General features: G+C 37.1%; 1 protein-coding gene across 5 annotated transcripts in view; it reads right to left on the reverse strand.

Moving 5' to 3' along the window:
• The window catches only part of TMEM182 (transmembrane protein 182), an 85,536-nt gene that overhangs the window by 44,703 nt on the left and 15,672 nt on the right, over positions 1 to 25,161 (reverse strand). For 2 of the 5 annotated variants that reach the window (XM_017547842.2, XM_017547845.2), the window contains exons 2-3: positions 11,318 to 11,417; positions 9,571 to 9,669 (exon numbers count right to left, since the gene is read on the reverse strand). In XM_017547842.2, the coding sequence (XP_017403331.1) occupies positions 9,571 to 9,669; positions 11,318 to 11,417 (199 nt within the window). Of the gene's footprint in view, positions 1 to 9,570; positions 9,670 to 11,317; positions 11,418 to 11,654; positions 11,993 to 25,161 lie in introns of those variants that run through there. The other 3 variants (XM_017547840.2, XM_017547843.2, XM_017547841.2) reach the window with 3 other exon arrangements.

Raw genomic sequence — 25,161 nt, forward strand, 5'->3', positions numbered from 1 at the left:
CGTCTCTACTAAAAATACAAAAAATTAGCTGGGCACGGTGGCGCGTGCCTGTAATCCCAGCTACTCAGGAGGCTGAGGCAGGAGAATTGCCTGAACCCAGGAGGCGGAGGCTGCGGTGAGCCGAGATCGCGCCATTGCACTCCAGCCTGGGTAAAAAGAGTGAAACTCCGTCTCAAAGAAAAAAAAAAATAAAAGAGAATGAGCCAGTGTCTTTACAATAGCCCAGCCTCCCCAGTTGCCTCTCTGACCATGTCTTCTATGCTCCCCTCACTTGCTCTTCGCCAGCCATCCACCTTCTCTTCTGTTGTCACCCATCAAGTATGCCCTGGCCTCTAAGCCTTTGCATCTGATGTTCCCTCTGTCTTGAACATTCTTCTCATCACATGGTTCGCTCCCTCGCTTTCTTCTGGTTTCCATTCCAATGTCAGCTTCTCAGAGACATGCTTTCGTCTGGCCACATTCAGAGTCCTTATTTATATCCATCCACTTAGTGTCCTGCCCTGTCCATGTCTTAGGCTTCTCCAGAGCACTTGTCATCTTCTAACTACTGTGTAATCGGCCAAGTTAATTGCCTCATCTGACTCCCCTCACCCACATGTCAGCCCCCTGAGGGCAGGGACTTTTATCTTTTTTTTTTTCTTTTTTGACTACTGTTCCCCAGAACCTAAAAAAAGGGTTTGGCATATAGCATGTGCTCAAAAAATATTTGTTGAATAAATTTTAATCACTATTACCAGCTAAAGACTGGCATATCTTGGTCAGCACAGGCAGCATAATATTAACTACCATGTACTAGGATGACGGTGATAATGATAATAATGAACACATGTCTATGAGGCACTAACTCTTTGCTGGAATGTCTGCCAAATGACTTGTGTGGCCACACACACACATACACACACACACACACACACACACACCCTTCAAAGAACTTAAAGCATTTCACTAGGGAGAAGCTATGATGAATTTGTGTGCCCTAATGATGTCTTATTTTTGGTGCTCTAAATTGGTATATCATCATAAGAATAGCTGACATTTACTGAATACCAACTACGTGGCAACGACTCTGCCAAGCGTTGGTATTATGATGTCTTTTCATTTTGAAAACAACTGTGTGAGGTTGAAACTATTCTTATCTCCCTTTTACAAACCAGTTTGTGGAGATTAAGAATCCTGCCCGAGTGCTCTTACCCAAAGTGATGGCACCAGGTGATGAACACGGACCAGAAGCCCAGCTTGTAACCCCCACAGAACCTTTACCACGAGCCAGTCTCTGTGCTAAATACTCTGCAGCATCTATCTAGTCCCCAAAAGAAGGACTAGAGAAGTTTCCAACACAGCTCATGGGATGACAGAACCCACATTCGACCCAGGGATGTCTACCTCAAAACAAACCTCAACTGTTCATGACTCCTCCCTGGTCACCCTACTTAGTGTTGAAGTCCCTTCCACATACACACACCTTTACCATCTTTCACTTTCTTCCAAGTGTTTGACTGACTTAATTTTGTTTATTTTTAGCCTCCCCACTATAATGAAAGCCCCATGAGGGCAAGAATTTAGGGCTGATTCTGAAGCATCCAGAACAGTGCTCAGTATACAGCAGGCACTCAATAATTGCTTTTCCCTGGTTCTAGTTGATGCTCTCTCCTAAGAAAAGGTCCAAAATTTCAGGCAGAAGCAATGACGATGCAAGATAAGAGAGGCCCAGGCAGCTCCTTGCTCTTTGGGATTTGAATACTCTGCATCAAAGAAGGCAGTAGAAGGAAGCTATTCTTGTTTATATTCGGGCCTAGACCTGGAGCTGGGCACACAGTGTAAGCAGCATGAGGATAATTTCGAAGAAGATCCTGGGCCTGAGTTAGAGGTTTGGGGACTAAATGTCTATACAGCTCCAGTGATTCTCATTAGAGAGTGATTTTGTGCCCACCCACACCCAGGATGCCTGGCAATGTCTGGAGATATTTTTAGTTATCATAACTGGGATCTAGTGGGTAGAGGCAATGGGTGCTACTAAATATTATCCCACAATACACTGCACAGTCCCACAACAAAGAATCATCTGGCCCACAGTGTCCATAGTCCCAAGCCTGAAATCCTGCTGTCTGCGTCAGGAGTTCCAAGCATGAGAGAACATTTCTGCTTCTGAGTGTGGTGGGCATTTTCAGGAATCACTTGAAGCCTCTGTGGAAGTGGAAGCCTGTCCTTTGCAAAGGGAATCCAGGCCATGCTGCTGGGATAATCACAGGTCTTGTTTTCAGAAAGTAATTGCCTCCCATTATTGCAGGGATATTACATAAACTGCCAACCAATTCTGAGAAGCCCACAAATAAATTGTACAGAACACAAAATGGCACCCTCTGAAAAAAAATGATTTTTAGGTACAGCCTTGAAGTTGTGCCCTAGAAATTTCAAGCCAACTCTACCCTAAAGAGCTAGAGCATGCAGAAGCCCAGTGAGCCACCGTGGGAGTGGCTCCAAACCTGTATGCAATGGAGCCTGGGCTAAGGTCCCAGATGAGAGTCAGCTGTTGTTCAGGAACTGCAGCCACTCTTGTAATATAATACTGTGTCTGTGGTCATGGCTGTGTGATCCCAAATGTCTGAACGAATAGCAGGAAATTAAGTTGATGTTAGGCATTTCCAAATATCTAAGTGCTTGACATTTACGGGAAAAAAGATACTAAATTGCATTTTCCATTAAATTTTGCAGTGCATAGATTTTTCTAGCTAACTAAAACAGAGAGGAAGTATTTGGAGTGATTTGCTACATTTAGGACAATGTCCAGAATCACCATATACGAATACCCAAAACATTGATAAATAAGACCCAGCTACACCAGAGTAATCAATCTGCAAACCAGGGTGGGGACTGAGGTGGGGGTATCTCAATGAGATTAGATACCTACAACACGTTGATGTGCCTCCTAAATTATTTAAGTATTTATATTTATAGAAACGCTAGACTCAAACCTTAATTTTTCCTAGGCTGTTTCAAACTGTCAAATGTAAGGACAATCATATTTGTGTTTTATTTTGCCTTGTATGGTAAAGAAAGTTGTTGTGTGTGGATGTGGCTGTTTTTATAAGGACTCTGTACCCTCCGCCATGCTGTGCTCTGTTGGTGTTCCAAGCCACAGTGTTGGCTGATTGAAAAGGTCTCTACTTCCGCACTGCTCACTCCCCAAGCATCCTAGAGTGTGCTTTTACATTCCCATCATTCTGTTCCTACTCCTTTGTGAAGTCACTGCTGTCTGATCTCTCTTACTGCAAGAAGAGAAGCAGGGAGGAGGAAGCCTGAGGAATGTTTGGCTCTCAGGAGACAAAATGTGCAGGAAAATGGAATGGGATCCCTGAGGGAGGAAGGACATTGCAGGGTAAAGAGGACAGAGTCCTCAGGTCCAATCTAAGACAATGGGAAGTGAACCAGGAAGGGATACACAGCAGATGATCTGGAAGTCTTAGGTAGATTTAGGATAGAAGTAGGTGTCTGGAACAAGGAGCCTTAATGGGTGTCTGTAGCTGAACCCTTGGTGAGGAGGGAGCTACTGGGCCACGAGAATTTTTGCATCATTGGCTTATAATCCAATTCCTTCCTGCCTGCTTCTCATGCCCATTCATTCTGCATTTGACATTGAAGACCACTGCCTTCTTCCCAAATACACCGACTGCTCATTGACTTGTTTCTTAATGCTTCTTTCTCTCCCTCATTTGTGGGCTGTCCTTCTTCTTCCTTTCTTCCCCTAAGAATAATTTATATTTTACTGTCTTCTTTCCTATGATTGTTTTCCTTAAGGATTATATTTGATATCAAAATCACCTCTGCAATTTCTCATCAATATCAACTGTGATAATTAATGACTTTCAGGAAAACCAGTTTTGCACATCAAGCTACTTGCTGAATTATTACAAACTGGTATTCCACCATCAACTTGAACTGAATATGTCCAAACCAAAGTAAATCACCATGCTCTACTTCAAAACATTCCCCCTCCTCTTATCTCTCAGATTTCTGTCCACCTTACCAAATTATCTTAGTTGAAAATCATTCACAGTTTAGCGCCAGTTGGCAAGCAATTTTATGCTATGGCACAATAACAACATCAAAGAAAATCTATCCCTATGTTTTGATTCACTATTCACATTTCTGGAAATATAACCCAAAGAGTAAATACAAATTATAAAAAAAATGCTACATACATAGAATTATTTTTGATGTAGAGGTGGCAACTAACATATTTCAAATTTGAGACGTCACTAAGTAAATACATGGGGAAATGTGTGCTAACATAAAAATAGAAAAGCAAGATAGACATTTGTGCTTATGATGATTAAAACAGAATATAATACGCATATAAAAGGATTAAAAATCCACTAAAATAATATTTATAGTTTAAAGGTATGTATCCACATTTCTTTTTAACTGTATGTTATTTAAACTGAATTACACCTATTTAAAAGGGAAACTTCATCATCTTTGATGCCTCTTTTTTGTTTGGCTGCTAATTTTACATGTTAACTCCTCACACATCAATTATATCCTTTATTTCCTTTTCGTTTTTACTGTCCCACCTTTGTTCAACTCCTGATGATATTGATTCACTGAATGATTTTGATTTTCATTCACTCCCAGGCTTTCTCGATTTCCTTCCTGTGTTGTTAGACAGCCCAAAAGAACGTGTTCCAACCAGAGGGATCTGTGGCATTGTTCTGATGAATAAAATATTGGCAGAAACTGGCTGTTAAATTCTAGGAGCACTACCACTTTTCAGAGGATGAAAGAGCATGAAGGTGACTTTCCTCCAAGGATGGTGGAAGAAAAAGTTGACAGAGCCTGGGTTCCTGGCAGCATCGTTGCGGAAGCTGCTTCCGACCCTCTTTTTGTAGGAAAAAAGTAACCTTTTGAGCTACAGTTTGTTGTCTGTTACTTGTAGCCGAATGCATTGCCAATGAACATCTTGTCTCACTGCCTCCCTGCTTATAACCTCACACTGTTCACTTCAGCTTACACTTTTATAAGGGTAAAAGAAGAAAGGCCAGCAAATAGTACTAAAGAAACATTGACAATAAAAGCAAAAAACAGCTGGCAGGCAAAAATAATGTGGAAGTTCAAAAATTACAAAAAGCATGTAAAAAAAATTGTTTTTGAGATGGAGCTTGCTCTGTTGCCCAGGCTAGAGTGCAGTAGCAAGATCTCAGCTCACTGCAACCTCTCCCTCCTGAGTTCAAGTAATTCTCATGCTTCAGCCTCCCAAGTAGCTGTGATTGCAGGTGTGTACCACCACACCCAGCTAATTCTATTTTTGGATTTTGTTTTTAGTAGAGATAGACTTTACCATGTTGGCCAGGCTGGTATCTAACTGACCTCAGGTGGTCTGCCCACTTCAGCCTTCCAAAGTGCTGGGATTATAGGTGTGAGCCACCACGCCTGGCCAAAAAAAATGCTTAAAGAGTTGTGTAGGTCCATTTAGTAAAGTTCTGCACATCAATAGTGACTTAGGGCATCACTACTAAAACCACAGTATAGTGTAATAATGAAGTCTCCCCAAAATATGCATTCAGATTTTCTCTACAGTAGATACAATAGTGAGCCAAACATATAAGACCCCTACTCTCACGGAGCTTAGAATTGGACTGGAAGGAAAGTACATGAACAAGATAATTATATGAGTAAGTAATTTAAACCTTGCTATGAATTATCCAATTAAAGACTGAGTTTTATAAAAGAGAGCCAGGCCCAGTGCATGTATTAGTGGGGTAGGGGGCAGGTAAGGAAGTCCTCCTTGGGAAAATGCTGGACGGATAAACCTGCTCTGTTAGAAAAAGGAACAGAGGAGGAGGAAGGGAGACAGCAACAGCATTTGGGGAAAGTTAAGGCATATACACAGGTCCTGGGGCAAGGGGACAGACACTGAGCTGGTCAGGTAGCTCACTTCTGTAAGTGTAAATTTGTTCCAACTTATCAAGAAAAGATGAAATGGTGTTCATTGCATTCTGCTTACGAAGAAACTAAAAGTATGCAATTGAGTTGCTAAACATTTCCACTTGGAAAAATAAAATCAAACTAGTTTATGGCTGAAAATAGTAACTGTAATTTTGCATAAAGTCATTCTAGACATATTTTTAAGCATCTAGTAATTACCAGGAAATATGCTTTGGAGAGCTCAAATAAATAATGAAGGAACTGAGGTAAACAAACAATTCCTGTTAAGCATAATGAGCACTCTGATAGAGGGGTCATCAAAGGCTATGGGGACACTGAGAAAGTGAAAAATTAATTCACTTGGTGTTGAATTGTCTTGAAAATTCATTTATGTCCAGTACATCATTTGCCAAATGATACCAAACAAGTGAACTGTGACTGAATATAAACATAAACCAGAAAATCTAGATCTGACAAGTCTCCAAAGGTAACAGAATTGTTTAATGGACTTAAAAGTACACAAGCCTATCTCAAAAGCAACTCTGTGAATTAAACCACCCTCACTAGGCTTGGGCAATCATTCACATAACTAGATTTGAGGATAATTGAATTTCAGAATATGTATTCAAGATTATTTTAAATGAAAGAAAACACTGAATTAAACCAGATTATACACACAAGTCAGGGTTGAATATAAAGGTAGAAAGAGCCAATGTAAGTTTAATTTGTTCTTCTGTTAAGATACAAATAAATACATATTTTTTAATTGTAAGCACTACAATTAGCCTTTTCATTCGTCGTAGTGTATTAGATTATAGATAAAATAAAAGCCAGAGACTTGGTTCTTTGCACTGGCTCTGCCAATAAGCAGCTGTATTAAGACAGAGTCACATGATTTCTCTAATTCCCAATCCCTTATTATAAAAGACGATAATTTCATTGGTAGTATCCTATAATTCTAAAATAGTTACTCCAGAAAAATCATACACCACTATATTATTTTCACTGAATTCAATATTGGCTAACTGCAATTGTAAAAACTCAGGAGACTACAAAGCCATTTCACCAATAATTTGCCAGGCCACAATACATCAGAATTTGTAAATGACACTTTCAACTTATCAAAGGGGATTGGCAAGGATCTAATGCCGGGTAATTGTGAAGCTACATGAAACTTAATGGTGGCTCTAAAGCACAGTGAAGGATACGTAGTCTCATTAACTAGGAAACCATACTGAGAAGTCAGGTACAAAACTTCCAATGAAATCTATGCCTTTCTCTTAGATACAGGAAAGAAACAAACAAACAATAACAACAACAACAAAAAAACAAAATTTAATAAACATAGTATCAAATTTCCTTATACATTATTATAAGGATGAATGAAACTTGTGTATACTGTTTCTGTTATAGAATACATTTTTGGAAATCTCAATCATTTTTACCTAAAGTGATTGACAAAGTTTCTGAAAGCAAATGAGTTCCAATATGTGTGCGAATGAGGAATCTGATAATTTTAAAAAATTGGATTTGGTTTTGACACTGGATCGAAAAAGTGACACACTAATTAAATGCAGTGCTACATAATAATTCTAAGTGTAATTGCGGTATAATTTTTCTGACATGTATTTACAATCCATCTCCATCATAATTATTATGCACAGATTATGTTACTTTGTTTTTTAAGTTCTCCACTCTCTCCTTGAAGTGCAAGCTTTTCAAATATGTGATCATTTAAAAATATATGGTGCCAACGATACCTATCTTATCACAGGACTCATTATATGAATAATAACAATACTAATATTTTTGCTAATGCCTAATGTTCTGGAAGTCAACCTTGTATTACTTTTCAGCTCAATTTATAAAAGTAAGAACATTGGGGAAGGAGGATCATTTTGTAATTTTTCTGTAAAACAAAAGAGTTTCTCCTGTTCTTTCCTATGCCATCCATCTCTTCTCTGACTAGTGACAGGTAGGCTTGTATACTTCTAAGTTCATTTGACACGACACAACATTTGTGACAAATGTGAATGAGGTGCCTCCTGCAGTTTTTAATGGGAAGGAGCATCCATACCACACATGTTTTCAAGGAACATGGCCCCAGCCTTCAAACCAAAAACGCTGGTGGACAAACACAGCTGTGGGTCAGCTCACCTCTTTCCCTATCCAGACTGCATACCCTCTTCATAAGTATCCTATTAATGATGTGATACAAGGAAATGCAACATTATTTGACAAGACTAAAACAAAATTAATGTATGGAATTACATATTTAACAGAAAGATGAAAAATAGTTACATGTAAAGATGTGTTGAGTTCTGTGATGGTTATTGTTACATATCCACTAGGTTGGACTATGGTGCCAAGTTGTTGGGTGAAATGTCAGCTTAATGTTGCTGTGAAGGTATTTTTAGATGTAATTAGCATTTATAATCCCTTGACTTTGAGTAGAGCAGATTGCCCCCTACCCTATACTGTAGGCGGGCCTCACCCAATCAGTTGAAGACCTAAAGAGCAAAAAACAGGTTTCTTGAGGAAGAAGAAAGTCAGCTTTCAGACTGCAGCAGAAAAATTCTACTGGAGTTTCCAGCCTTCAAACTGGAGCCTGCAACAGCAGGTCTGACTTGAATCTGCAGCCTGCCAATTGCTCCGTAGATTTCAGACTTATCAGGCCTTACAATCACTCTCTCACTCTATCTACGTGTGTGTGTATATGTGTACAAGACTGCAGCAGAAAAATTCTACTAGAGTTTCCAGCCTTCAGACTGGAGACTGCAACAGCAACTCTGACCTGAATCTCCAGCCTGCCAATTGCTCTGTAGATTTCAGACTTACCAGGCCTTACAATCACTCTGTCTTACTCTGTGTGTGTGTATGTGTGTGTGTCTGTTTGTGTACATGTATATGTATATACATGTTTGTGTGTATAGAATATATATTTATGTATGTGTTCTATTGTTTCTCTTTTTTCTGGAGAACCCTAATATTAATTTATTCAGAACATTAATAGCTATTCTTTTTGAAAAACACTTTTTTGTTCTATATTTGACATTGATAGTCTGTACCAACCCTTGGCAAGTTATTACAAATTTCATGCTTTTAATGTGATTTTAAGTTAATGGTATCTGTTTGTCTCCCATCCTATGGAATATTACACACACAGAGTCCAGTCATTTTGTATGAATATAGTAGCATAAGTATATATTTATATCATATATATTTATTATATACATATTATATGTATTTACATATTATACTCTCATGTGTTATGATGACAAAAACTTTTAGAAGTACAATGTATATTACAGTATTTTCAATTGTAGGACTCGTTTTAGATCCATTTAAACCTTAAGAAACAGTTCTTCTTAATAAATATTACTATCTTCATACGGGGAAACATATTTAAAAATACTTTTATAGGCAGCTAATAAGTTATAATAACTTCATTTTTAGATCAAAGTTATATTCTTTAAAATAATAAATGGCACATTGAAAATAACATTTTTTAATCTAACAGATAGATATTAAAATATTGAAATTACAGGTCTTAAATTGTTTTTTAATTACACACAACAATTTTGAAATGGGCATCCTTCAGAAAGATAAGACCCTTCCAGTGATAGGCTGAGAACAAAGGGTACTTACTAACTGCAGAGTCATAGGAGGTCGAGTTGTGCTCGCCTCTCATGAAGGGGTACGGAGACAGGTAAGCGTGTGTGCAGTTCTTGGATGGTGGCTGATTGGCTAGGAAGGATAGCAAAACAATGGCACTTGTTATTGAAAAGCTCAGTGATGATTCATCCCTAATGGAACAGAAATACAGAGCACACAGGTTACACAAGCAAAATAAAACTACTGGTTCCATCAACAAATTCAGAGAATTGCTCTGAGGAGGAAAGCCTTCTAGGAAACTCATATCAAGATGCACATGAGACTTGGAAGGTGGATTCATCCAGAACATCTAGCTACATGACATAATTCAATGGAAAAAATGAAAATGCCCTTTATATCAACTAACAATTTAAAATACCACATTCTATATATTTTCACATGCTCTCTGGTACCTAACAGTGTCTAGCACACAGTAGGGATTAAAAATAATTGTTTTAAAAATCTAATACACTTAAGTTTAACCTTGATTAGTTCGAATTAATAAAAAAAATTCTTCTATATCCATTTTATTTTAGGGAAAGAATGCAAATGATAGGTCATACAAGTTAATAATTCAAATAATTTTTAGTATTCGAAAACATCACAACATGGAACTTTTACATTGTCTGAAAACTTAAAAATTTTGTATGTACACTTTAAGGTGGACAGAAATATTGAAATATTCTTTCTCTAAGTCTTTAGCAAAATCTTCCTCTTGCACAGTTTGACTTACTTCCCTTTACCAAAGTCTAAATAATTTCCACTGGCAAGTTGTATGCTTATTCTCCTGTCCCAAAACCTACTGTAAGATAGTCTATCAAGTAGTTGCCTCAAAAGGCTCCTTCATCACTACTTTGTTCCTTACATATATGCCAACTTAAACACCAGCTTGTTTAAGTCTTCAGGGACCTTCTATTTTTATTAAATATTCCATAATACTGACTGTTGTGTAAATACCACACTTTGATTTTTGATCAGAAGACTAATAATTTCAATTTTCAATAAGCTTTAGGCTAATAAGCAGTTCTTTCATTGTTGACTACAATGAAATAAGTGCTAGCTATTTTCAATAAATTGATTTTCAAAGATTAATTCAATATAAAAATACAGTTGAAGGAATGCATTATAGTTTTTTAAAGTTATGTTACTTTAAAAAAGAACTTTAAAGTTTCAATGAGAACACAAACATCAAAGGCAAGGCATTTCTTGATAGTGCCGACAAACTTGGTTAAAGCCCAAATAATATACGCTTTCATCTGCCATTGCTGGTAATTAAGTTTCATTACTTAAAAAAAGATACTGTTAACTTTGAAGCTATGAAGCTATGAATATGAAATAATACATATCTATTTATGGATTTTTACATTTGAGATTTCAAGGGCTGATAGCAAAAAATCTCATTTATTTGCAACACAGTATGCATAGACACTTGAAAAAATGCTATAGACAATATCCATTCCATTTGTTAGAGTTAGTATATTCTAAATAGGAGCAGAGAAACAGTGGATAATTCAGTTTTTCCATAAAAATTTGGACTCCTGTTTTAAGCTAAAAGATAAAATAATTATTCCTATAGTCATGTCTACTTACTGAAAAGGAAGCTCTACATGAACCTTTTAAAGGCATCTAATTGAGATTTTACGACTCACATCCAGTCCTCTAGAAGTGATATATACTCTGTAAGAAACTATTCATTTTTATTTTAGAGACAAGAGGGAAAATAAAGCTAAATTGTACTTACTATACCAGAACTTCCAAATATTGGAGTCATTCTCTTCCACGATCCCATTAAACCAACATCTCCAGAAGAACCCTTCATGGTGAAAAGTGACATTCTCTATCTGCACAGAACAAAATGAAGTAACTTACCATCAATACAAGAAATATAATCAAAATCATTACATTCAGTAAATTTTTAAAGACATGTATTTTATCCCAAATAACGATGCTTAGTAGCTTTCTACATATCTCTTCTATGACGAAATAGACACTCCACTACTATTCTCTGATTTCAAGAGGATACAAAAGGCTATCTTCATAACTACCATGTGCATCACTATTTTGAAGAAAAGACTCACATTCTGTTCACCTGAACATCGCCCCACTTCAGTTGCAAGAAGCCAATAATCCGATCCAAAAGCCACCAAAAACAGTAAAACCCCCAAAGCACCAAAGAGAGCCCCAAAGAAGATGGCGATATTTAGTCTCATTTTCAATTCACTGGTTTCCTTTAAATTAAACGCAAAATTTTAAAATGGTAAGACACCTAGTTTCTCAGAAACAACAAAATAATAATAATAATTTTGAGTCCAGAGAATTTTCTTGAGAAGGCTGCCCTAGCTCATGTTTTGGTGGCTTCTCGCTCACGCCTCGCTGGTAGATTTGTATTCCCTTTGCTCTCCCCTGGAGGGACTCCAGCCCAGCAGCTGAGAATTGCTGGCTATTTTAAGAAAGTGATTGAGGAGCTGTCGTTCTCCCCTGGGGATCAAAAAATAGCTGACCTTCCACTGACTATAGTGAGAAGTATCAAGAGCTGGCTCAGATTATCATTATTGCATTTGGGTAATCCACAGAAGTAGAAAGAAGATGGAATGGCTATGAAGTCATTGAAAGGACTGGTCCAAATCTCAAGTGTCTAAACAAGCTCCTGTTAGTCTAGAATGTCCATTACAATTCCAAAGGTACTTAGGACTCTCTTTGAAGATATATAAATCACAGATATAAAGAACCACAAAGACCAATCTTGAATACAATTGAAGTTGTAATTAATTCCTTTTGGACATTTTTTTTTGTGGTAGAAAATAAGGTTTTGGTCAAATACTCTAACATAACACAGTACAGTTCAGGTTTATAATCTAAACATTCAGATGTATACTTAAAAGGTCAAGAATGTCCATGGTAACATAATTCCTGAAAGTATAAAGAACAGCTTTTATGCAGCATACACCGGTTACATAAAAACAACACTTTTTGTAGCAGCCTCCTGAGTGTTATGCAAGTTATTCCAAATAATTATCCCCAGAGTGGACTGATGAAGAAAGTCTCAAAAATATATTATTTCCTGAATAAAGATGAAAGAACCTGATCTACTTCTTTTTCCTTCATTTTAAATTATCTAACTTCCTTGAAAGATGAATCATACTTTGCTCTACAGACCACCTAATAGCAATGAATCTACACTTTCTTCAAGTATTGTCTCTTTACAGCTTATTTGTTTGTTTTGCTTTTATGTCTGATACACCAAAGGAGAGCATTTTTCTAAGTATCTGTGTTCATTTAAAATCTTGCATCTTTCCTTTGGTTATTGTTTTCATATTCTCAACAATAATCTGGACCACTTAATCTTCCAAGGAGGCATCTCAACTCTACCAGCTTTCTTCACCCCTTCTTTTGTGTGGCATGAGATAGATCTTTACAATAGATACTGTGAGGAGAAAAATACCCTCAATAAAGATGAAGGGCCCAGGTAGGCTGTAGCTATAGGCAATCGAAGGAATTCAAAAGCTATGAATAAGGCTGGGTCGGTAGCTCATGCCTGTAATCCCAGTACTTTGGGAGGCCAAGGTGAGTGGAGTTCAGGAGTTTGAGACCAGACTGGCCAATGTGGTGAAACCCCATCTTTACTAAAAATACAAAAAAAAAAAAGCTGGGCATGGTGGCAGACCCCTGTAATCTCAGCTACTCAGGAGGCTGAGACTGGGGAAACATTTGAACACTGGAGGTGGAGGCTGCAGTGAGCCAAGACTGCGCCACTGCACTTAGACAACAAGAGCAAAAGTCTTTCAAAAAAAAGAAAAATAATGAATAGGATTCTAAGCCATATAGAATGCTACACAATCACTAACTATGAGGATTTAAGTTGAGGGTTCATCTGAGCTGATCACTCATCTGATGCTTAAATATTTTTATAAGACTTCCCACACCATCAAGCTATGACATTTCTAGCCTGTGGCATTTAAGGACATCAGTAAATGCCATAACAGCTCTGCCTGATTTTCTGCCAAAAGCTGCATCCTAGGAGTTTGCAGATTATTTATTCTATTCTGTACTCTGAGATTGTGCAGCACAATCAGTCCTCTGTTGTGTCACAGAACATTCTGATATTTTGAAGGTAGCCCTCATCTCACGCCTCATCAGTCACAGTCCTCACCCAACCCTATAGAGAAGTCTTCTTTTTTCTAAGCTAAACACTCTATTCCTTTAAACACCCTTTAGATTGGTACAACTCCAAACCTTCTCTTCTCTGCTCTGGTTCTTTCCTACAATTTTCAAGTGCTCTATTGAAGTGAGCCATAGCAAAATATTCTAGGTATATTCTAGCAGTTTAATACAACTGCAGTTCTTATCTGGATGCTGTACCAAAAGTAATAATGACCTCACAATGATGTTTATTCATGCCCTAATCCTAATCCGTGAATATGTTACTTTACACGGAAATATCCTGGATTATACAAGTGGTCTCAATTTTATTACATGAAACCTTACATGGAAAGCAGGGAACCAGTCCTGACAAAGTGGCCAGAGAGAGAACTATGACCACAGCAAAAGGGGTAGATAGTTGCTGGTTTGAAGATGAAGGAAGGGGACCACAAGCCCCTTGAACCTTCTCCCCTCGAGCCTTCAGGAAGGAATGCAACCCTGTCCACAAATTTGAGCTCAGTGAGATCCCTGTGGAATTTATGACTTCTGGAACTGTAGGATAGCAAATCTATGTTGTTTTAAGCCACTAATTTTGGGACAATTTTCTACAGTAGCAATATAAACTAAATACAGATGCTATTCTATAATTAATGCCATATTAGAGCAAAGTAAATTTTCTGCAGGGAGGAGAATACATCTTCAGGAAGTACTTACTGTGAACTTCTGAGGGTCCAGGCATTTTATCAGATATCAAGATTATGATATATAGGCCTTGACTTTGAGGAGTTCATGAGCTAGTGGGAAAAAAAGAGGTCTCTTAGAACAAAATACACGGGGGTTTAATAATGAGTTCTGGTCATCCTGTACACATTTTACTGCTCTCCCACATGCCCCCCCCAGACTAGTGTAGTTGTGGTTGCTGTGGTTGCACACTTGTGGTTGTAGGTGACAGTATTGTTGTCTGGAATGAAGGAGAAATCTGTTGGATAGGAATATTTTATTTATTTTACTTATATTTCAATGGTTTATGGTTAAAATTCCATTCATTAATATTAAATCTTTAACGCATACACATACACAAAAGTAGATTTTTTTAAATTAGTAGACAAGAGTATTAGACTTTGTTGTTACTATTTATCACAATTTTTGTCTTTGTCAGAGAAAAGGATCATCTTTCTGAACTAGTTTCATCAATGAATAACATTTTCTCACCATTTTTGGTTTATCCAAAAATACATAAGCATCATCATAAAAATGTTACTAGTGGGATTGTAGGACAGGGCAGAGTCCAGATAAATGCCACGAAAGATCATTCTCCAGGGGAGCATTCCCTCAGGAAATAGGTATGTTTTTTCAATATATTAAATTAGTCATTAATTTAATTAACATCAGAATTTCCAGTCATTCATATGTGTGCATCTATTGAGAAAAATATCACAGAATACTTTTGCTATCATAAAACTGAGCCATTTTAGCTTGATAATTCTCAATGCTTAGCATAGGGCTTGGCACAGAACAGGCACTGAAATAAAACAGAAATCAATTTGTGGTAGGAGTCTTGGCTGAGATGCAAATACATGACCTCCTGAGCAATCCAACTGACAATCTACCCCCAAAAGAAACTGCTAATCTTGCCCAGCTTGGTCCTTGTTAAGCTCTGGAGTGCTGGATTTTAGCAGGGTGCATGTTTCCTATACAGATGTTTGCAAATCATCTTTTAAAAAATACTTACTAGACTTCTGCTAACGAAGAAACGAAATGGAGGTTACCATCAAGGGGGCAAAACGTGTCTTTCTTCTTCAGAAAATTGGACATTCGCCTGTCACTTGAAACTCTTCTAATTTTCCATGATTCCTAAGGAATTTTAATAGCTATTCAGCGTTGCTTCCCCAAGTTATGTCAGCAGCCTAAGAAAATGTCCATACACTGGGAAGGAAGGCTGTTAATCAGCTGTGGTGTTCTTTACAAATTTACAAATTGAGACACAGGTTCTCTCTTCCCTTTCTCTTTTTCTAATGAAAGTCAAGGAAATGAGGGGAGACAGGCCTGACTGAGCTCCAACCTCAACTCCTAATAATCCTATAATAAAGTAGCTTCATTGCTAGTCTATGTATCTATCCCTTATGGGAATATTAATTCTATCTTTATATTGATAAGGTTATCACACTGAGTGATATGGTTTGGATTTGTGTCCCCACCCAAATCTCTTGTCAAACTGGAAGAGGGACATGGTGGGAGGTGATTGGATTATGGGGATAGATTTTCCCCTTGCTGCTCTCATGATTGTGAGTTCTCATGAGATCTGATGGTTTAAAAGTGTGTAGCACTTCCCGCTTCACTCTTTTTCCTGCCACCTTGTGAAGAAGATGCTTGCTTCCTCCTCACCTTCCATCATGATCGTAAGTTTCCTGAGGCCTCAGAGTCATGTTTTCTGTTAAAAATACTGAACTTGAGTCAATTAAACCTTTTTTCTTCATAAATTACCCCATCTCAGGTAGTTCTTTACAACAGTGTGAGAACAGACTAATACACTGAGTCACTAGGGCCACAAGAATAAACATGGTGTCTGAACATCAATCCTGTGGGAGAAGTTGATTGTCAAAAATGTAAACTGGGGTGCCTAATAGTAGCTAACATGCATGAGCCTCTACTATGTGGCAGGCACCATGATGAGTTCTCCAGTACCGTGAATACAGATCAGTCTTTAGAAGGCAGACTATGAAACAACCAGTGTCTCTGTGGGCATCCACTATCTTGGGCAGGAATTTTACCACCTGAAGGTCTTCATAGTGGTAGGAGTGAAAGATCTTCTCAGTGACACGAAGAAGGACAAGAGGTAAGCAAGGAGGGATCTCCATGGGGTCCCACTACTAAAGGCAACACATAATAATTTATGGGTAATGACTTCATGTTTATTTCCTCAATGTCACCCCTTCACTTTGTTTAACACTTTCAACTTGTCCTCCCTGCGCTCCCAAGTCTAAATGAGGAGGCAATGTGGCTGAGTGGGGACTGCGAAGTGATCATCCAAGAGAAGATGAGCCCAGGGAAAAATAATAGGACCTGCCAGTACCAGGTCTGCTCCCCATCTAGATACTCTACTCTCCCTCTTTGCCAGTCTTAGAACTGGATTTAGCTTAACTTAGAAAATTTGGAGTTTCCTTTCACTAATGAGTGATCTTGAGCCAACGGCTCAACTCTCTGAGTTTCCGTTTGCTTGTTTGTTTTTTCTTGAGACGGTGTCTTGCTCTGTTGCCCAGACTGGAGTGCAGAGGCACAATCTCAGCTCACTGCAACCTCCCTCTCCTGGGTTCAAGTGATTCTCCCACCTCAGCCTCCCAAGTAGCTGACACTACAGGTGCACACTACCACATCCAGCTAATTTTTTGGGAGTTTTAGTAGAGACAGGGCTTCACCATGTTGGCCAGACTGTTCTCCAACTCCTGACCTCAGGTGATCTGCTCACCTTGGCCTCCCAAAGTGCTGGGATTATAGGTGTGAGCCATCTTGCCCAGCAGGTTTCTGTTTTTTAATATGAAAAATGGCAACATTACTTCAGAGGATTATTGGGGGTACTTGGTAAGATGATGTGTATCAAATGAGCTGGTATTTCTATGTATTAGCCTTCTATTCTGCTTTAACTGGAGGTCACATTTCTGATAAAGAAACTAAAAAACAAATAATGAAACAAAATTTAAAAGCAAAAAACACAATAAAATAAAACTCCCTTTGCTAGCACTGCAAATCTGACTGAAATCTATTTCACCAGATTGATTTCTCACCAGGTGTTCCCAGTATTCCCACACCAATACATAACACATCACCCTTCCTCCTGGACCAACAGTAGCTCCTCAAATCTTTGCTCCCTGATTAGAAGGCCTTTCTCTTTCATCTACCTGATGACCTCTCCATTAGTTCCTTCAACAAATATTTACCACATGCCTACTATGAACTACATGTTCCCTTAGGTGTTAACAGCAACACTCTGCAAGGAGACTCACATAACTCACATGACAAATTTTCATATGTGTTTTATTATACTTTCCCTTTCCTAGACACTTTTTAGCATCCATATGTTGTGGAGCAAATTGAGTCAATAAATGTTTTTTCATCAATCAAATCAGTTTAATAATGATGAGCAAACGAAGAAAAGTTCACATACAATTTGCCCCCTTATTCTTAATGATGTTACTGGGGACACTGGTTCCTACAAACAGCATCCCCTTATGAAGGCCAGAGGGAAATATCTGAGTGCTAAATACAAGCTGAATTTCTACAGAGCACTGCTGTCATTTTTCATCCTAAAGACACTATCAATCTTGATTCATTTGACAAATATTTATAATATCAAGCATATATCACTTGCCTGCTCCAAGACATACCATGCTGTGCCCTGGGTAGATACTGTGACTAGAATGTGCTCTCTGGCCTCAATGAGGTAATATTCTCATGTAACTGAGAGTGCTTCTCTCTTCACTTCGGTACCTGGTAAGATCAAAGGCTAAGTACAAACGGTGATATGCCAGCTTTCACCCTGCCTTCCTTAATTCCCTTCCTGTGCTCCTCACATTTTTTTATGTGCTTATATACAATGCTTGAAATGTTTTTGAGAACAAGGAAAGCACTCAACAATAAAACAAACCAACAAAGACAATTTGTAAAATCAGGTATCAGAAGGAGTAACGTGCCTGGCTAAGAACACTGGTATGGTTCTTCCATTTGAAAAGCTCTGTAACCTCATTGGTTATCCTTTCCTTTTTTCCCTCTTATTCTGTTTATTTCGGTCATAATTTCATTTGGAGATTCTTCTGGTTTCCTGGAAATCATATTTCTTTTAGAGTCTCTATTCAGCTAGAGAAATTGCAGCGAAAATGTTCTAAGTTTGTTTCTTAAATTGCAAAATTAAAAAAGCAATCTGTTAAAATCTAGAGTCCACTAAGATCAATAACATTCCAAGATATTATGATAAATTCTACCCTTGGTTTTCACAAGTTAAATAAGACTTGGTAAGCAACAGCTAGATGACCATAAGCCACAAAAGGCTTTGCCTGTTTTGATTCAGTTCTTTTTACTTAACTTTTTAGTTAACTTTTTTTTATTATCGGTAGGTAGACTGAAACTGAGCACAAATCTCAAGTCACATTTGTAAGTGATCATGAGCAAAACATTCTTTTTCCTATAGTCAAAATTGCTAATCCTAATGTTGCAATATTCTTAATTAGCTCAAAATATCTAACGATATTATTTAAACATTCCCAAAACAAAATGAATTCTAGTTTGCTTTAGTTTAAAAACACAAGCCTGGCATTGCTCAGCACCCAACAATGCTGAACAAATTTTTAAACAAATGTAGAAATCAAACTGCCGCGGCTTCTACAGACTGCAAATCCATGTTCTAGAAAATCCATGTTCTAAAATTCATGTTCTATAGACTGTTAATCCATGTATCTTTGGTAATCATGGAAATCTGAGCATGGTGGCTTATGTCCATGGATTATCAGAAAGTTCTGACATCTTTTTTGGAGATTTTAGGGTAGATTCTTCTTTCATGGGATAGTATAAGTCTACAATACCTCATCTGCCACCCTAATATCCAAAGTCTCTGAAAACCCAAAGCTTTTGGCAAAGCAGATCTGATCAACATGAGGCCATGTAAACTATAGAGTGGGTCCTCATATATTTTGTGGCATAAATATGAATATGTTTGATTTATTTCCAGGTTCCCAGGTTCCACAAGTGGGTGTTAGGTAATGCACAATATATTCATCGTGTACTTTTCTAAAATCCCCCAAATTCTGAGTTCTAAGCATATCTGGTCCAAAGGATTACACATAAGGGATTGTGGCCCGCCATCCTAGGCCCAGGACATTAAACTGAGAGATGACCTGAAGAACAATTGCTTCCGTATGATCCTAATTGAAACAGATTTTTACTGCCCATGAGCCACATGTCTCTGTGACTCTAAGGACCCTTTAATCTTAGTTTTGTATTATGCTTTGTGATTCTTGTGTGACATCCTCTCCACTACCTGTCAGTATAAAACACGGCCATATTGTAAGCATTTTGAGGGATTATTCACAGGTTTTCTAGTCTTACACATAGTACAAGAACAACAAATAAACTACATATGGCAATAAGTGGTTCAGTTTTTGTTTAGTGTGGCATCCCTTACACCTAGCACAATTCTGTAAGGTAGGTAATTTAGCTATTCATCTTACTGAGCTGAATTAAATTAGTTTGAACACTGCCACCTGCTGGCCACAGGCAAAATTTGCATTTCATGATACATTATCACAGGTAGTTTGGATTTTTATCTGTCAAAAATGTAGAACTGGCTGAGCGTGGTGGCTTATGTCTGTAATCCAAGCACTTTGGGAGGCTGAGGAAGGAGGATATTTTGAGCCCAGGGGTTCTGGACCAGCCTGGGCAACATAGCAAGACCCTATCTCAAATTATTTTAAAAATAAAAGTATATACAGTAGAACAACGACTTACTAGTTTCATATTATTTGATGCTGAATAGCCTTAACTAAGATAGTTTCATCTAAGCACCTAGATCCCCAATGAATAGTTTACACTGACAATGACTACAGCAATATCCATAAGCTCATTCACCTCATTAATTTAGGCAGTTTATGCTCATTTAAACTGAGAGTTACCTACACAAGTAATTCATACCAAGGGAGTTATACGACAAAAATATCCTTCCCTCTGCAAAAGGTTTGCTACCTAGCTCCAGGCTCTGTTTCATGCAGAACTCTCTCAGTGCATTTAAGTATAATAACCCTTGAAAGAGGAAAAAAAAAACCTTAAAATTCATTTGTTAAAATCCTGCCTTCAAATGCAATTAGGACACAGTAAAACATTTCACAAACAAAACTGGGGACCAAAGAGTGAAAGCATTTAATATAGAATTTGGAGGATTTTAGAATCCAAAATGCTGTGACTTATAGGAATAGATCTATTTTATAAAAATATACACATTTTAAACTATTGTAATTTCAATTTAATTTCCTCATCCATTTGTTTAGAGTTAAAATAATTCAAAGTCTGCATATTACACTTCATATGCTAGAAGCTGTGTGAATGAAAATGTTCTCCTCTTCTGTCCCTCAGTTATAAAAGTGCTCTGCATATTTCTTACGTGCAATGACTTGAGTCTTAATTTAGAGAAAGAAATTCTGATTTATCCTCATCTCTGGGTATATTACTAGTTCCTTCAGTATCATCCTGGATTAGAAAGGAGTTTAATATGCATGTTCCTTGCTCATTAATATTTAGATAGTGATCATCCCTATATTTAAAACAGTACTCAAAGGCATAGTATTAGTTGGATCTGTATTATCTCCTACACCTGTCATAACTGAAACAATACAGATTATGACAATTTCCTTGGCAAAGACAATGTCCAAGGAGACTGGATAAACACACACCCTTACACTGAAGGACCAGCAGAAAGGAAAGGACTCATCTCCAACCAAAAATATATATACATGTTACTATGTACTGTCCTATGCATCATGTTAAGCTTTCAACAAAATACTAAGAATATACCAAAAAAAAAAAAAAAGGAAAAAATAAAACAAGTCCAAGTTCCACTTCTAGAATAACAGTGTGAGGAACTCCATGACCCACTCACCAGTGGAACAAGTATAACTGATGAAAACCATTTAAGATATCCAACCATTTAAAGTCCAAGTAATGTGTCCTAAAAAGATAAAGGAAATTATAAAACATTTCTTAAAAAATATTTTAAAATTCAGTAAGAATAGCAAGAGTTTGTGACATTTGACCTAAGGCTCAATCCCTTCTTCCCTCCCTCTATCAAAAAATATACAAAAATTAACTCCGGGCACAGTGGCTCAGACCTGTAATCCCAGCACTTTGGAAAACCAAGGCAGGCAGATCATGACATCAGGAGTTCGAGACCAGCCTGGTCAACATGGTGAAACCCCATCTCTACTAAAAATATGAAAATTAGCCAGTTGTAGTGTCAGGCGCCTGTAATTCCAGCTACTGGAGAGGCTGAGACAGGAGAATTGCTTGAACTTGGGATGCAGAGGTTGCAGTGAGCCAAGATGCTACCACTGCACTCCAGCCTGGGTAACAGAGCAAGACTCTGTCTCAAAAAAAAAAGAAAAAAAAATTAACTCAGAGAGGATCAGAGACCTAAATTTAAGTGCTAAAAGTAAAAAACTCTTAGGAAAAAATAGGAACAAATCTTCCTTGTCATGGGTTAGGCAATGTTTCCTTAGATATCACAGCAAAGCATAAGTAACAAAATACAGATAAACGACATTATCAAAATTAAAAATATTTGTGCATCAAAGGACATTGATATCAAAAAAAAGATAACTGACAAAATTGAAGAAAATATTTGCAAATTACATATCTGATAAAGGACTTGTACTTAGACCATATAAAGAACACTGACAACTCAGTTATTTTAAAAATAACCATTAAAAAACAGGCAAGCTAACTACACTGGTATTTCTCCCAACAAGATATACAAATGGCCAATAAACACATGAGAAATGCTCAATATCATTAGCCATCAGAGAAATGCAAATCAAAACCACAGTGAGATACTACTTCACATCCACTAGAATGTGCTATAATCCAATTATGGAAAGTGAAAAGTATTGGTGAAATGTGGAGAAATTAGGACTCTCATACACTGCTGGTGGGAGTGTAAATTGTTGTAGTCATCACTATGGAAAACAGTTTGAGTTTCTCCAAAGTTTAAACATAGAAGTACCATCAAACCAGTAATTCTATGGCAAGAGAAATAAAAACATATGTTACCATCAGAATTTGTACACAAATGTTTATAGCAGCATTATTCATAATAGCCCAAAATTGAAACCGATCCCAATGCCCATCAACTGATTATGTATAAATAAAATGTGGTATACCCATATAGTGGAATGCTATGTGGAATCCATGCTACAACATGGATGAACCCTGATATCATGTTGAAGGAAAGGACCCAGTCACAAAGTAATATCTATTGCATAATTCCATTTATATGAAATATACAAGATAGATAAATACATAGAAATAGAAAGTTTATTAGTTGTTATCTAGGGCTGAGAGGGATTGAAGACTTGGAGGGTAATGCCTAAAATATATAGGTATTTGGGGGGCAGTGATTAAAACATTCTAAAATTGTGGTGATAGTCGCACAACTTCATAAACATATCAAAAGCCATTAAATTGTATGTGTTAAGTAGGTGAATTGCATGGCATATGAATTATATCTTAATAATGCTAGAAATAGAGAGAGAGAATGGTCTGAGAGACAAAGGAATCATTACAAACAAACCCAGATATGACTCCTATGTTGAAGCTATCACAGAATCACCTTAAAATAACTAAAATTAATATGTTAAAAGCTATAATGGAAAACTTAAACAGCATGCAAGACCAGATAGGTATCTTCAGCAAAGAGATAAAAACTCTAAGAAAGATTCAAGTGCAAATTCTAGACATTAAAACGAAGTAACAGAGATGAAGATTGTCTTTGACAGTTTTATCACCAGACTAAACAGAGCCAAGGAAAGAATTGGTGAACTTGAACACAGATCAATAAAAATTATCTAAACAAAAAAGCATAAAGCAAAAAGAGTGAGGGGACAAAGGAAAAAACAACACACTTTCCAACATCTGCTGAGCAACAGCAGATGGTCTAACCAAAGTGTCGCTGGAGTTCTAGAATTAGAAGACGGAGAAAATGGAAAAGACGAAATATTTGAAGATACAATGGCTGAGAATATTCCTGAATTATAGACAGACATCAAATGACAGAGCCAGGAAATGCAGAGAATACCAAGTAGGATTAATGCCCAAATAGAAAAAGAACACATGTAAGCATCTCATATGCAAAATGCTGAAAGTCAAAGACAAAAATAAAACCTTAAAGGCAGTCAAAGGCAAAAAAAGACAAATTGCTTTCAGAATAAGAACAACAATTATAGCAAATTTCTCATCAGAAAACATACAAGGATGAAGACAATAAGTGAAATATTTTAAGGTCTAAAAGGAAAAACTAAAACATTTGTTAATCTAGAATTTTGTACACTTCAAACGTGAAGGAGAAATGAATCCTAGTTATATAACACAAACCAAGGGAGTTTATTGTCAGCAGATCTGCTCTATAAGAAACGTTAAAAAAATTTCTTCAGGAAGAAAAAACTGTGAGATAGGTCAGAGATTTGATTCTAAAGAAAGTAATTAAAATTGTCCTTCCTCTTAGTTCTTAAGATGGAAGCACAAATTCTCGATTTTAGATCTTTTTTCTAATATATGCATTTAATACTATAAATTTTCCCCTAAGCAGCACTTTTTTTGCATCTCACAAATTTGGTAAGTTACATTTTCATTTGCAGTTTGTTTCAAATATTTTCAAATTGTTCTTGAGACTTCTTCAAACTATGTGTGATTTATAAGTATATTGGTTAATATCCATATATTTGAGGGTTTTTGAGGAATTTTCTGTTACTGATTTCTAGTCTAATTTCATTGTGACCTGAGAGTATACTTTTTATTGTTTCTATTCATATGAAACTTGCTAAAATGTATATTCTAGCCCAGAATGTGGTCTTTCTTTGCGAACATCAGTTTGAGCTTGAGACAAAGGGGTAGTCTGTTGATGTTAAAGTATTTCACAAACATAAATTAAACCCAGTTGTAGAATGGTTGATTTTCTACCTGCTGTATCTATAAATTACTGATAGATAGGTGTCAGTCTTCAACTGTAATTGTGGATTTGTCTACATCTCTTCGAAATAGTATTAGTTTTTGCCTCAAGTACTTGGATGCTTTGCTGTTAGGTTCATACACAATAAGGTTGTTATGTCTTCTTGGAGAATTGACCCTTTTATCATTATGCGATACTCCTCTGTACCCATGATTATACTTTTGTTTTGAAATACATCTTGTTGAAATTAACATTGCTGCTCCAGTTTTCTTCTGATTAGTGTCTATATGATATAATTTTCCCTAGCCTTGTATTTTTAACCTTTGTTTTATATGTAAAATGGGTTTTGTGTATACGACATATAGTTGTGTCCTGTTTTTTAATCCCCTCTGACAGTCTCTCTTTTAATTGGCATATTTAGACCAATCAACATTTAAGTGACTATTGATATAGTACAATGAATATCTACCATGTTTGTTACGTTTTCTACTTGTTGCATTGTTCCTTGTTTCTTTAATCCTCTGCTCTTATCCAGCCTTCTCAGTTTTTGTTTCTGTTCCATTTGTTTTGGTTTGTTTTGAGATAAGGTCTCACTCTGTTGTCCGGGCTGAGGTGCAGTGGGCAATTATAGCTCCCTGTGCCTTGCATTTCTGAGCTTGAATGATCCTCCCACCTCAGCATCCCCGGTAGCTGGGACTACAGGCATGTGCCACCATGCCTGGCTCTTCTTTGGTTTTAATGGCAGC

The sequence above is a fragment of the Cebus imitator genome, unplaced genomic scaffold (genome assembly GCF_001604975.1).
Source record: "Cebus imitator isolate Cc_AM_T3 unplaced genomic scaffold, Cebus_imitator-1.0 Scaffold202, whole genome shotgun sequence".
Classification (NCBI taxonomy): Eukaryota; Metazoa; Chordata; class Mammalia; order Primates; family Cebidae; genus Cebus; species Cebus imitator.